This window comes from Ursus arctos, unplaced genomic scaffold (genome assembly GCF_023065955.2).
Source record: "Ursus arctos isolate Adak ecotype North America unplaced genomic scaffold, UrsArc2.0 scaffold_4, whole genome shotgun sequence".
NCBI lineage: Eukaryota > Metazoa > Chordata > Mammalia > Carnivora > Ursidae > Ursus > Ursus arctos.
Genome location: NW_026623056.1, coordinates 72848883 through 72864514, shown reverse-complemented (window position 1 = coordinate 72864514; position 15632 = coordinate 72848883). Strand labels below are relative to the sequence as shown.

Genomic DNA, 15632 nt, shown 5'->3' with positions numbered 1-15632 from the left:
CATATGACATGACCGCTCCACTCCTTTTTCATTTCCCTCTGGTCCAGCCCATGCATGGCCAGACGACTTAAAAACAAACAGAACGTTAAGTATGTTCTTTTCCTGCCCAAACAATGGCTCCTGAAGATCTACACCCAACCTGACCTCAAAAGGCCTTTCTGCCTCTCAGTCCCACCAGTATTTCTACAGTCGAGTCCACCAACTCACCCTTCCAAACTCTTAAATTAATTAATTGTATTATTTCCGTCCTCTGAACACTGGGGGCATCCTTTCTCACAATGTGTTCACCTGTTGTTAACTCCTTGTCTTATCTTCTCCATCTTCCATGTTGAGTCCCCTTCACCTTCAGTGGCAAGGTGGTGTCCTGGTTAAAGGCCAAGTCTTTGCACATGTCCTGAGTTCACATCTTTTGTTTCCTGACTGTGCAACCTTATCACAGTTATTTAAACTTTCTATGCTTCATAGCCCTCAAGTGTAAAAGGGGAATAGTAATATTAATTAGAGAGCTGTTGTACATATTAAGCTACTTAGTACACATAAAGTGCTTCCAATAGAGCCTGGCAGTTAGCAAACACTCAATAAATTTTAGTACGTTCTAGGTGCCGAATTCCTAAACGCTTAGTTAGACCCTTCAATTTTTAATTAATTATAGGTCTTTTCTCATTTTGCAACATTTTGCTGACCGGTTTATTGATCTTTCGTATGCTTATTTGGCTTTTACATCTTTTGCCTTCTCAACTACCAACGTTGAATTCTACGCACTACCCCTTCCACACACATGCAAATTTTCACACGAATACATTAAATACATCAAAAAATAGGCATTGAACTGGAAGTAAGAAAATCTAATCCTAATTCCAGATGACAACTAACTATAATTGATAAAGGCAAATCAGGTAATTCCTCTGTACCTCACCTTCTTCATCCATAAAATAGTTAATAGTCTCTTGGTCTCTTGCCGATCATTCGTTACAAGGAGGTGAACACACTCTGAACCAGTGGTCTGCAGGTTACAAGGCGCTGGCAGTATACTGATTGTAAGGCCTAAGCAAGTATTTGTTAACTGATTTACAAAATAGCACATAATTTAAATATTACCATTACTTTGAACTGAAGAAATGTTAATTTTTTTAAACTGATGCAAAAGTTTGGTATTCAGGGAACTGAATGAAGAGTTTAGAGACCAGAGCTCTAGCTACTATTTCATCTTTAGTAAATCACTTATCCTAATTGCGTGCCCACCCTAAGCCTCTCTGCCACTATTCATCAACCTGGTGCTGGCCCATAAAAGGGATTTGTGATACAATAAGAAACCCATTCTTCAAGACCCTTTACTGCCATCTGCTGGAAAATTGTGAAAATAAAGATGTATTCTATCACCACAACTATGACGGCGCCCCCTGGAGTTGTTCATCACACAACCTATACAACCAATCCTAGAAATGCTGCTGAATAAGGTGTCTGAGGCACTACAGGCATTCAATAAATGTTTGGTAAATGATGAATGAGTCACCCTTATCAATGAATTAGATTATCTCTGCCCCCTTGATAATTGTTTCTATTCACAGATAAGTTTTTGATGACTTAAAAAAAATTGAATAAATGGAATGTTTTTAAATCATGGGCAGATTTGTCTGTATTCATAATATATATCAGACATAATAATGTCTGGCATAGCAGGGTTGACGTTTTATAGGAGCCCTACACATTATCTATCATCACAGTTGCTCCTCATGGCAGTATAGCAGCTATCAGATATATTTATGCCGGATTTTCAAATAAGCACATGGTGGCTCTGAGAGTTTAAGTTCTTTCTTCAAAGTCAAGAGACTTGATGGTCTAAGTCTTCTAATTTCAAACCCAATGTTCTTTCCCCTTTCCTGCCAGTTTTAATAACAAAATGGAGCCAAGAAAATTTTGACCAACTGACCTGCAATCCTTAAAACTGTCATCAGTTGATTGTTAACGCTTGTAAATACCCTTAAAATTCCCTATCATACCTCTTAACTATTTAAATTCAGACAGTCTGTTTTATTACATCACAGCTTTCTAAAATGCCTTGTAATGGTTGATGAATTGTTAGTGGCCCAAGTGAATATGTGACACCAGGAAGTACTTTGATAGCCATTTGGAATCAGCACTATTACAACTCTAACACTGTAAATAGTTAAAAGTTATTAAAATATCTTAAATAGTGCCATATCGAAACACTTTCATTTGCTGAACAATTAAAGATACCATGGCTCTATGAAGCTCAGGAATATTACATTTAATAAAAGTATAAAAGCACTGGGTGCATCTCAAAGTGTTCTCATAGCATATAATTTGGAAAATTAAAACTATTTTATAATCTTTTAAATAGGACTACCTTCAATATAATTGGAATAGTATAAAGGGCACAGAGAATTTAGAATCTAGATTAATAAAACTTGGAAAACAATGATCAGAATATTAAAATTATTAAATTAATTTTACGTACACCAACACTCGGAGGACTCATTTTATTCTGGACCAAAACAAAAACAAACGAACAAAAATATTAGCAATTCAAACTTGTGCTACCACTTATCGAGCACTTTCTTCATGCTTTCAAAAGTTCACTGCTATGAGAGTGACCCTGAAAACAGATAAATTAAAATGATTTCCCAAATGTCGAAAGCCAGAGAAAGCAGCAGGACTAGTTCTGGGGCCTTCTGATTGGCAACCTTGTTTCCATTCGCTTTCCTGCCTCCCAAGGAAATAGACAAAAACAAATGACACTGTTCGCTTGGTTACCAGCCTCAATTTCTAGAGCTCATTTCTCAGTCCCAATACAAACTAGCTCTATGTTGGAAAGAAAGCCATTTTATTTACTAAATTATATGAAGTTTGACTTTCTTCTTGTACTGAATGAGGTTATTTTCTTCCATTAATTGCTTCTCTAATAGGACATTACCTCTGGAAGAACATTAGCCCTCTGTGTCACTGAAAAGACTCACTGGACCCCTGGGGCCCACCACCTTCCTTTCTTGCTCTTCTCCTGGGCTCCAATTCAGCATTAGAAACTAAAGTGGCCAAATGCTCTGCTTAACTCCTTTGACATAAAGCAGGAAAGGAAATCCTCTGGGTTGTTCATTGACAATAACGATATTAATTCACACAGCCTATCTTCTCTAAGTGCAAATGCATATGGAGTCGATTCAATAGAAACGTTGCAAAAGAGGCTGACATCAAAGAATTAGAGCAGAGTAGATTAAAAAGGACGTGAGAGAGGCTGTCTGTGTAACAGCCTACACTAAAGACAGGTTTGTGGAGACCATCCTATAGAAGTGAAACTCACAGTCACCCACACACTAGTAGTCACCCACACCCCCGCATACATACACCCACGCTTTATTTTTAGAAGGTACACTTCTCTAGTGAAGGATGACTTACTAGCACTTCACCAGAGAGAGAAAACGTAAGCAGATGCCTGTAAGTTCAACTAATTAACTGGGCAATTCACCTCCCTCTCCCCATAATTTTGGCTTAGGTAAGGTTCTAACTGTATGATTGAACTGGATTGCAAAAGAGAAGAAGAGCTCTGTTCTTACCTTACAGTTTCACACAAAAATCCTTCTGTTTCAAACATAGAAGGATCCAGTAATAGATGTTTCTTAATCATACGTGAGTAATTTTTGAAAAGGAGAAGACAATAATTTCAGAAAGTGATAAAGCTTCAGAAAAGCAGCCCATATGTATTACAGTTTGGGAATTGAAATTTACAGAGATCCAAACAACAAATGCACTGTGAATCACAGACTCGGGTGATTACTTGAGATTTATGATGACAGAGACTGTGACCAAGTTTTTAACACAAAAAAATAAATAAATAATTACAGAAGTTAAGAGTTATAGAATCTCCTTTCCATTGACAATTAAATTCAGACTTGACAATTAAATCCCAACCTTACTTCATTAGATATTAATCTTGCAGTGGAAATGAGAAGCTTTTAAAGGAGCATTTCTGCTATAATAAAAAAGGCTCTCACTACAGTAGAACAATAATGTTGTGTTGAAAGTTAGAACTATTAGACCTTGTTAGCTAATTATGGTATTGGCATCCACTTAAGTTGCTCAGTTTTTCACTTCTGTCATTTTCTGCTGTTCAACTGCTGCAGTTCAAAACGTTTTGACTACTTAAAACGGAATACATCATCGTTGCCTTTCCCCAGTCTAACTGCACACCACTTTCCAAAGCAATAGCTTCAATCATGCTTCATAAAATCCCCTGCAAGTATATTGTTGGAAACATAAATCAGCAAGCTGGGATTTTAGTATTTCTAAGGCAAGCCCTGGGATCACTAACTGGAGGCTTTTCCATTGCCCCCTTTATAAAAGAATAAACAAAATTATGAGTTACACTAGATCCCCCCCTTTTTTTTTTTCAAAATCTGCTCCAGTGGTGTGTATGATACTTGCTTCTGCATCCTTAATTGGAGGACAAAACACTAGCATAGGAGAAGTGGACTCCAGGATCAGGACTGCTGTTTCCCAGCATCTCCGACTTCATTAGGACACATGGCACAGAAGTACTACATGTTCAGTTTCACAAAAGCTAGGTCTCTCTGATATGCATCTATGCCTCTATGAGTGCCATGCATTTTTAAATCGCAGTAGATAGAGAGATCTGTAGAACGATGCTCTTCTCCTTCCCTGTTTCATTACAGTGAATATAGGCTCCCTTTCAGGCATGCTTTAGTTTTAGAGCCCCTCTTTACAATCACACTGCATTCTGAATTATAAATTAGGGGAATCACAATTTCAGATATGTCACATACACAGACCCAATTAAATTATGTCTGCGTATAATATTTAAACATTCCTAGATTTCTCTTTTGTCCCTCAAATTCCAACACACTTAGTGTCTCTAAATATAAATTCACAGACTCTTATCACTGAGATATATTTCTTCTCCAAACCAGTCACAATGTAATCATAAGTCTGCATAAACTTGCTTTCTATTATGCCCCCATCTTACTCCACACTAGCTACACTCGGTTAATTGCAGTGGTATTTTAACTGCAATTTTCAGGGAATTCTTCTTAGGATTCACTAATACCTGTCTATGTTATAAATGAACAGTTAAACATAATCAGCAGCTCTGCAAAAATGAAAGCAGCGTTATCTGTAGGGCATAAAGTATATGTTGATCTTTGCTATAATACTGATTAAATTAACTGGGCTAATATCAGCTTCAGAAGGATATATCTGCAATTTTGCTATGACTGAAATTTTGCATACTCTATGTTATTAAGGGGAAATGAGCAGCATCTTACCAAGACACTTTATAAACTATACCAACATTCAGTGTTTGCATTCTGATTTCTGAACATAAAATCTGCATCCAATCATGTTTCATCAGCCACTAACACTATATAGCTTTAGGGAGGTGAGGGCAGAGAAAGGAAGGCTTCATATCCAAAATGTCAAGCCCTGCTGAAGAATGATAGAAGGACCCGGTGAGTGTGGAAGAACAGAAACAACCATTTCTGCGTTTACAATGGAGTTCTACCACCCCCTGCTGGACCAAATGAGCAACACAGAAGAGGCTAGAAAAATGCTTAGAATTGAATATAGTGGAGATATTTTAACTTGTCTTGTAATTTATGTTTTCTCAAAAAACAATTTTCATGCCATACTAATAATATAACATTCTATGCAATTATTACACATCACAAAATTACAGCTATTTTTCTTTTTCTTTAAAGACTTCCACCAATGCATGTTTTAGCATTTTGTGTTCCCAATTAAATGTCCAAACTTGTCTGGACAGTTGAAAATGCTTCCATTTATTATAAATATATTTTATGTGAACATGAACTATCCAAACAAAGCAAGATAAATTCAGATCTATCTCTAGACAGATAAACAGAGGTAGCTTCCACAAATTCTCTCAGGTTATTGCAGTAAGCTATTCATTTTTTTTTTTTTTTTCTCAAGAGATAAAAGTCTCACCAGTTCTCCACAAGCTAAAACATCCCTTACAGGTGTAATTACAATCTGACGCTATAAAAATTTTCAACCTTGATGTATTAACAAGGGTGGGGGGGTGCCGAAAATGAATGACTGCAACACATGCCTAGTTTTATACATTTGCCGTCTTACACACAACATCCATGGCCCCTCTCCTTAGTTTCAATAGAAATAAACCATCATCGTTCACTTCCTAGTCAGGAATTGGGGTCTTGGGAAAGGGGGAAAAAAAGAGTCTCTAAGAATTGAATTTCTTGCACACGAGAGATATGTCACAAACGAGTTTAAGGCTGATAGTTTTCCCTGCTTCTATAAAACATCGTCGTTCCCCTTCCTTCCTCAACCTCAGATATTTAACTGTTAATACACATCAACATACTCATCCAATTTTTGATCATGAAAATCAGAGCAAGCCAAGATCCCAGAAAAAGAAGCAGTTTGCCTCGATCTCCTGCTCACTGATGCCAATCTCCAATTCTGTATTTTCTCTTATTTAAGGGTGTCCACAGAACAGATACAATTTTTAGCGGCAGCTAAAATAAACAGTGAAAATAATAACAACAACAGTAACTATAACTTTAGTTTTTTCATTTAATTCCTCTTGTGCCTCCCTCTGCCTCTCTTGGTTGGGTGGAAGGGGGAGGGAAAGTAAATGCAATAAAGCACCACACTCCTACCTTGCCCGCTACTGACAAGCAACCCGAGCAGGTAGAAGGAGAGGAGGAGGCTCATGTTCAGGACGTGACACTGGAGGACAGTTCCAAAGTTATTAAGTCCAGCCCTGGAGAGAGAACCTTCCGCTGCCACGGCGCCTCAGCTAGAGCCGCCGCCGCTCCCGGGGTGCCCCAGCCGCCCGCAGCCCGCGCGCTCCTCCTCGCAAAGTGACTGCAAGCTCCGCTCCTTGCCGCACTATATCCAGGCAGCAGCGGCGGCGGCGGCGGCGGCGGCGGCGGCGGCGGCAGCAGCAACACCAGCAGCGGCCGCCGCGGCGGCAGCAGAGCCGGGCGGGGAGAGAGGCGGGGGCGGGGGCGCGGGGAGGGGAGGAGCGGCCGAGGTGTATCCCTCCGCGCCGCACGGAGGCCGCTTCTCCCAAGACGCGCGGCCCCAGGATTCGTCCGCAGTCGAGCTCGCAGAAGCGAGTTCGGTTCCCGGTGCCTCCAGCTAGAGTGGCCGCCGCGAGCGGGCTGGCACGAGCACGTCTGCGAGAGGAGACCGCACGTTCAGCCTGACGGCGACCCTCACGTTGACGGACGCCCCTGGGCCGAGAAGGGAGGGCAGCCTGGAGTTCCTGCACCGGCGCCGGCCAGTTCGCGGAAGTGGGCAGCGGGAGCAGAAGCTGATGCTGCAGGCGGCCACCCGGCCCCGGGCTCTAAACACTCCCGGATTTAGCGGGAGCGGGGAATCTGGGGACGGGCGGTGTATTCTGCCGCTCTTTTTCCTCCAAGGGCGTGGGAGGGGATTCTGTCTCTCCCAGGCCTTCCCTCTCGCTCAACCCTTCAGCAGGCTGCCCCCTTCCCACGCTTTCCACTCTGCAGCGGTAGAGGGGAAGCAGTTGTCCTCTGGTGTGTACACTGCCTGTCTCCTCTGGCTGTAGAGGGTAGGCAAAAGAGATAAATGGTGTTTCCCATCCACGTAGACCCACTGCCGTTAAGAGCAGGTACTTAAGGGAGAGAGATTGGGGAGGAGGCGAGATTTTGGAGGGGCTGCGTTAAACTCGGGTGTCAGCGTTAGCCGCGTCCTTGGACAAGTCCAAAGTCTCTCCTAGCCACCCTCAGCGGGCTCTGCCCGCGGTCCCCAGCGCACAGCACGGGCCGGGTCCCCGCGAGGAGTGCGGCGAGGGAGGTCCTGGAAATGTACAAAGATGAGTTGCGCGGGGATTTTTCCCCAGCCCGCCCACCACGCGTACACACACCTGAGTGTGAGCGCGTGTGAATTGGAGTGATGGAGCCGTGGTAAGCGCCCATAACAAACTCTGTTCCTCTGAAGGTTGGGGCATATCATTATTTCTCCTGGAAGGCTAAGAAAGGTTTGTCAGTGCTATGCCAAGCCTGCGGCAAGAGCGAGAGGCCGACTCCCTGGCCCCAGGGCCCTGGTGGGTCGGCCCAGGTCAGAGCTCCCGGCTGGAACTGACAATGGATCCTTTCATCAACACATTCGTTTTGGTTCCTAAGGGTACTGAACTACCTCACCTCGCACCCAGAGAGAACACTGGCCATTTCCTTATCAGTGAGGACGCTGAAGTAGGAAGTAGGAGGGGATAGAAATATTGTAGAGCTCAGAATCCAGCCCCCCACACCCCTCCGGCCCCAAACCGGGATTTGCTGCCGAAATGCGGGTTTTCTTGCTTCAGGGAGGCCAATGGGGTAGAGTAAAAACAAGCTAACACGGATAGGGGAGGTATTGTCTGCGATTTGTGTTCCCCAGGCAGAATGCAATCTTCTTACACAGAAGATTCACTTACTTGGCATCTGGGATGGATTTTTGAGATGAGTGGAGGCAAAGGCAGCTGCCAACGTGTATGATGGTTGAAGTCTAACCAATAGCTCTCTCAGCACCTCTCAGCTTGAGAACCTCTTCTTTTGCTTGGTTTTATACTAGTATATTTAGGACAATATATTTAGTTCTTTTGTCAAAACCCCCACCTCACACCCTTTCCTCATTCTGGGCGCCACCAACTGTACTTAAGTAAGGTCACAGTCAACTCTTTTCAGGAAAGGGTGGAAACAGCACAATTACAGGTGTGGAAATGATTCCTTTATTTTCACCAGTTCTTGATTTCTCTAGGGAATCAAGAAATACTACACACACAAACACACACACGTACAGGGTCGCAGAAGAAATTTGAAAGCATACTACCTGTGCCAAATAGACTCTTCACCACAAAACCTGAAATTTTTCAGTGTGATACCAGGAGTGGTCAAGTGCCTAGGACATACAAATACACACACACACACACACACACACACACACACACACCTGGTAATCTTGACAGTTGGATTCCCCTCGTTATTGTTGGAAGTCGAATTACTTTTATTTGAGACAAAGGGTTGCACTATGCTGGAGGAGAATTTGATTGGTGCCCTTTAAGGTAATTTAGTTACTAAATCTTCTTAAAATATGTTGGAGGGAGGAGAGAAGGTAGCAATGATCCATCAGACATTAATGAAATTTCTGAGTAGAGGTTTACATTATAAGACCATGTACAAAGTATCTGTGAGAGAGAGAAGGGAAGAGAAAGGGAAAGTAAGTGTGTGTGTGTGTGTGTACACCTGTGTGTATGGAAACAATGAACAAATAAAGCACTGGTACTCAGGAATATGCAAAGGTGATATAGGTTTGATCCTACCCTCAATTTGCTAATAGTGTTATTGAATCGATCAAGAATAAACACAAGATTCGATCATATAAATCAGGTTGTGAAAGTGTCGTAAGAGAAAACAAACTTACTGGGGCACAAGAGGAGGAGGTCATTTCTGAATAGAGGATTGAGAAAGACTTCAGGAAGCTTTGAAGAAAGAGGAGGAATTAAATGGATAGAGACATGGGCAGGACAGAGAGGAGCTTACGCAGAGCCTGTGGGTGTGAAAGCACACAGCTTGTGTGGAGAGCAGAGAGAAGTCTAATTTGAAAAAAGTGCAGTGCAAAATATAAAGACTGGACGGAGTTGGAAAAGGGGTCTAGGACCATGTTATGCCAAAAAATCGTAATAATAATTACAACCTCTCAGAAAAGAAGTCCAGACATGCATGGTCAAGAAGAGCCAGAATGGCTGTCGCTCCATCCCTGAGGCATAAATTGTGAGTTGTGAGCCCATGGGAAGATTATCAACACAGGCTCTCAGGGGTTTTATGCGTAGTTAGCCTGAATTTATGTTGCCCTGAGGTCTCAATAGCAGGGTGACATTCACTCAAAGAAAGCCTTCCACATTTGCTCAGACTGCTTCTTAGCCAAAGGTAGAAATGCCTCTCCAGGACCATCAGAAGCACATCCATTCCCCATTGCGGTGACAAAATGATGTACAACCTGACATTTGCCTTGGTCAGTTCTGCTCCACAACAGATTGCCAGCATGAGGACAACTTGCAGAAAAATTGCCTTTGTCCACTGTCCTCCTCTCCACTCCAAATGCATGCTTCCAATGTGCAGACATTGAGGGCTATTACCAAATGTACCAAATCTCTGAGTGTGACTAAGCCATGTGTACTGGGCAGGATAAAAAAGGTATAGAAATGCATTCTCCCTCCTTTCTGTGACTCATAATTACATTGAAGACAAATTGTCATAGTGTCCATCTACCTGAGGAAGTGTTTCAGAGGTTTAGTTGGGGCTTTCGTTATTCCATTTATAAAAATAAGAGAAAGTTGTACAGAACTCAGGAAGCTACAAAGAGCTGAGTAGTAGGAAATATCAACAGGACTGGATGCATGGTTAAATGAAAGCAGATAAATTTGTTTTAAAATAATCAATAAAATGAACATGAAGGAATAGCAGAGAGATAGAAAATGATAAGGTGAATTATGTGTGGAAATTATCCTCCTAGAGAGATTCTACCTCTTCCTTCTGCAATCAGTTCTTGCAAAAGGCATGCAGGTGTACAATCCACACATAGACCCCAGGCATGAATGGTGTGTTGTGGGCAGGATCTAAACTTTATTTCTGTTTGTGTATTTCCAATGTTATTTTTGTTTAGTCTCTGTTAACAGAACTCACGTGTGTTAAGATCGTACTATGAGGAAATGGGACATTCTGTGTGTTCATTTATATTTTTGAAGTGTTATAACCATTATACCTATTCATTTACTTGTCTAGAAAATTGTCTGTTTTGACTTTTTTTTATTACCACAAAGGAAAAAAAAATCACTGTATATATATAGGCAGATAGCCTGAAACCTCTATAAATAGATTATCCTGCTACTGCTTTTCCTTCTCCATTAACGCCACTTTTTCTAACGGTCATGCCTTTGAAAATAATTTCAACTTTCTTGATACAACAGCACTTTAGATGTTTTACCAGGCTTTTTGTGAGCATCTGACAGTAACTACAGCAGCAGTAGAATTTAGATTTGTAACACATTCCTTAGTAAATGTTTTACTTTCTTATCCATTCTATTTGAAATTAAGAAACAGAAGGGAGAGATTTATGATACTTGAGGCACCCTAGTTGTCACAGATTCTTACTTTTTAATTTCTTTCAAGATACATGGGGTCATTTTCCTTCATGGCTACTTCATGTTCCCTCTGGGCAAATAACTGCTCACTTCGCTCTGAAATTATGCAATAATTGCCTATAATTTGCCACTTGCCAGAATAATATTTTCTTAACTCTAAGGGGTATTATATTTTTCTTTGCCAGGACATTCCTGGCAAATATAATGATGGACAGAGCAGATAATGTAACAAACCGATAACGCCTTGACAAAACCGTGATTGACACAACTTCAAGAATATAGCTGGGACAAAGTGAGGCAGGAAAAAGGAATCAAGCATTGGCTAGCAATGAACCTATTTGATATGACAAGGATCATAATGGGAAGCGCTGGTTGCCCAAATATTGATCACAGCACTCAGAAATCGTATTTTTTGTCCATAGGTAGTATTGACCCAGGTGATGTCTGCACAAATCCTATCATATGGAGGGCAGTTATTACATCCTGGATAACAGCAAATCCTTCATATCTGGCGAGTGATCCCATACAGGTATAGGTTTGAGAGGAAACAGAGCATTAACCAAATCCATTTTGGCAGGACAAATACAATAGAGAGTTAAATTTGAAAATCTCTTATTGCATAGGATTATTTGCTTGTTTCCTTAATAAAATTATGTTTCTATTAATTTTCAAGTTAGATAAGCAATTCTACTAGTAATAGGCAAGCTACTGGTAGCAAGTGGATTTGCGCTTATATATCCACAAACCATTATTAATGTCCCTAATAATTAACCAATGCACATTATTTGAATATACACATTCTTTTAATGTGAATTATTTAGGTTAAAAACACTTGTATTTCACATTTACATGAGATGATCCTCATTCATTAAAAAATAATGATACATTTTCCCTACAGCCACTTTTACTCATTAGTCCTCATATTTAAATGAATATGTACTTAATACCTGTTACTGGATTTGATAACCTTCCTAAAACTGAGGGAGTCCACACCTATGGAAGAAATTGACCTGATAATATATAAATAAGAGAAATGAAACAATATATCTATACATGTCTTATTGCAAATTAGTATTTACTATTCCCAAATTCCTGCATTCTCATAATTAAAAAATTAGAAATGTCTATACCGTATCAACCAGACAGACATTACCTTTGAACACTTTGGCCCATTTTGTTCACTATTTCATACATATATATTTTTTTTTCTGAACATGGCTTGAGATAATACTATTTGGCATATTTTACCTTGTTTCATATTGGAATAGTATTTTACATTGTCATTAATTTTTGCAAATATAAATTTAATAACTTCATTTGATTTCATGAACTACACCCTAACACATTTAACAATTCTCCTACACAAAGACATTTAGTGGTTTTCTGTAATTTTTATTCTTATGAAAAACACTGCGATGTGAATATCTTTGTCCATGGAGCTCTAAACATGGTAGAGATTATATCGGTAGGCTGCTAGAAGTTGTATAACTTGGTTTAAAAATATGACCATTTGTAGGTACTGGATTTATATTGCATACGTTGTTATCTTAAATGTATAATTTATCCTGTGATCAAGAAAAACTAAAAACACTTCACTCACATTATCATAACTGTTTATTTTATTTACATTTTATATTTTGTGAATTTCCTGAGAGTTTCTGTTCTGTGGTTTCTTCCTCTAATCATCTTCAACTCAAAATCAGACTCTAGAAAAATTGTCAAATTTAAGGTGAACTGAAGGACTTCTCCTTAATATCCTATGTCTTTTTAATGCTATTTTTCTCCTCCAGGATCCACAGATTCTCATTTTCTTTATTAGACTAAGATGTTGAAAAACTCTGTAATTGTCATTGACCAAATAGTTTTAATTTCTCTAGTTCACCATGAAGCTTTCCCTTCTATTTCCACTCTATACCTGCAGGATAAACAGTAGTCTAAGTATCCCAATGCATTTGCTACCAGGGATACCTGTGCATGCCTGAGAAATGCAGGCGTCTTGCACGCATAAGACCTGGTGATTGTTTGTAATCCCAGCACCATCTTGCACTATTCCCTCCGTGGAGGTTACTTTTTGCCAGTTTATCAATGGCTACCCAAGGGTGTCCCCTTCTTTTTCTATCATTTCACTTGAAGCCTAAAACATAGCCACCTGCCTTAATTGCTCAGAGCTCTAGCAGAGATGTTCAGTAAAGCATATTGAAAGTTTGAGAGTAATAGAGACACAATAAAACATACAAAGAAAACCCAACCTTGAGTAACGGATACTACAGTACAGCCACTTTGGAAGACAGTTTGGCAGTTTCTTACTAAGCTTAACATAGTCTCACCATATGATCCAACAATTGTGTTCCTTGGTATTTATCCAGAACAGTTGAAAATTTATGTTCACACAAAGACCTGCACACATGTATATATAAAGCTATAAAGCAGCTTTATTCATAATTGCCAAAACTAGAAGCAACCGAGATGTCCTTCAGTAGGTGAATGGATAAATAAATTGCAGTACACCCAGAGAATGGAATATTATTTGGCACTGACAAGAAATGAACTATCAAGCCATGAAAAGTCATGGAGCAACTTTAAATGCATAATATTAAGTGAAAGAAGCCAATCTAAGAAGACTACATACTGTAGGATTTCGATGATAGAACTTTCTAGAAAAGGCAAAATCATGGAGATGATAAAGATCAGCAATTAAGGGAAAGATGGAGCACAAAGGACTTTTAAGGTGATGAAAATACTCTGTGTGATAGTATAATGATGGTTATATGTTATTATACATCTGTCCAAAACCATAGAATGTACACCAAGAGTGACCCTCAGGGAAACTATGGACTTTGGGTGATTATGATGTGTCAGTGTACCTTCATCTTTGGTAAGAAATGTACCATTCTCATGATTGATGTTTATAACAGGGGAGGCTCTGCATGTATGGGGGCAGGGAGCAAATGGGAAATCACTTTACTTCCCTCTCAATGCTGTCAACTTAAACTTTTCTGAAAAAAGGTAAATCTTAAAAAAATAGATACCCGTTCTAGAGACTATGCGCCCCTTTGTCTCTCCACATTGAGTCCCCTTCATGGATTCTCTTTCTTAGTGCCGTGAATTGTTTTAGACACCAATTATCTTCCCACAAAGAATTTCTCTAACCCAGTCCTTCACAGCTGAGGACTATTTAGTTCTCTAGGAAGCATTTAACAATGTCTGGAGCCCTTTTGATTATCATGATTGGGAGGATGGTGCTATTGGCATCCAGTAACATCCTACAATGCACAGAACTGCCCTCCACAATGAATAATTATCCAAATTGTCAGGGTGAGAAATCCTGCTCTAAACTGTCTTTCTCAGGATGCCTGGGTGGCTCAGCTGGTTAAGTGTCTGCCTCCGGCTCAGGTCATGATCTCAGGGTCCTGGGATCCAGCCCTGCATTGGGCTCCCTGCTCAGCAGGGAGTCTGCTTCTCCTCTCCCTTGGCCCCTCCCCCCTGCTCATGCACTCCCTCTCTCTCTCGCTTTCTCTCTCTCAAATAAAAAAATTAAAAATGAAAATGAAAATAAATAAAATACACTTTCTCAGGATGAGTCTCGGAACAACTGCCTTGTGCCCCCAGAAGAGCAGTTTTTTTGCTTCTTTAAAACCAAAGCCTGCGCCATTTTCTTCTCAGAAATATTTTTAATACTTCTAAGTGCAATCCTCATCTTCCAGAGCAAAATTTGACCCTACATATAGTGTCATCTTTTGTGGCAATAATTATAATGGAAATTAATTTACCAAAGGTTTTTCCCTCAATTTAAATGATATGTGCTGGACCCCAAAGGGAAAAATGCATTCAACAGAGCAACCCCAAGGGGGCTCCATATTCTTTACATGAAATGTCTTTATTTATATATAACTCTATGAGCATAAAAACCTATCAGAAGCCCAGTCTGGCAAGTCCTTCTGACTTGACACATTGCCCCTCAATCTCCTTATAAACTAATGTTTTGAAATGACATGATTTGGAGACAGAGATAGGGAAAGCAACTTTAAAGAACCAACTATTGTTATAAAGCCAGCACAGTCCATCTGCATTAAAACAAAAAGACAGGGGCGCCTGGGTGGTACAGTCTTGGTTTTGGCTCAGGTCATGATCTCAGGGTTGTGGGATCAAGCTCCGCCTCAGGCTCCACACTCAGAGAGGAGTCTGCCTGAGATCCTCTCTTCCTCTTCCTCTGCCCCTCTCCCCCACTCTCCCTTTCTCTCTCTCTCTCTTATTCTTGCTCTAAAATAAATAAATAAATCATTTTAAAAAGCAAAAAGACAAACATTATATTTCTGGAAACATCTAGTTTGCTAATTGATTTTTTTTAAATATCTTCAACGTTTCAGGTGGAAAGAGCTACACAGAGGTGACTTCATTAGGTCAGAGATAGCCCAGAAAAACAGGTGTATATGTGCCTTATATCTCCATATTGAAATGTATTCATCAATGG

The 15632-nt window shown here is 40.2% G+C and overlaps 1 protein-coding gene across 2 annotated transcripts in view; it reads right to left on the bottom strand.

Annotated features, from left to right (window-relative positions):
- The window catches only part of NCAM2 (neural cell adhesion molecule 2), a 496037-nt gene extending 489067 nt beyond the window's left edge, over window positions 1-6970 (bottom strand). For both annotated transcript variants that reach the window (XM_044379816.3, XM_057306777.1), the window contains exon 1: window positions 6672-6970. In XM_044379816.3, coding sequence (XP_044235751.2) covers window positions 6672-6726 — 55 coding nt within the window. In that variant the 5' untranslated portion in view covers window positions 6727-6970. The remainder of the gene's footprint in view (window positions 1-6671) is intronic.
- Window positions 6971-15632: the final 8662 nt, after the last annotated feature.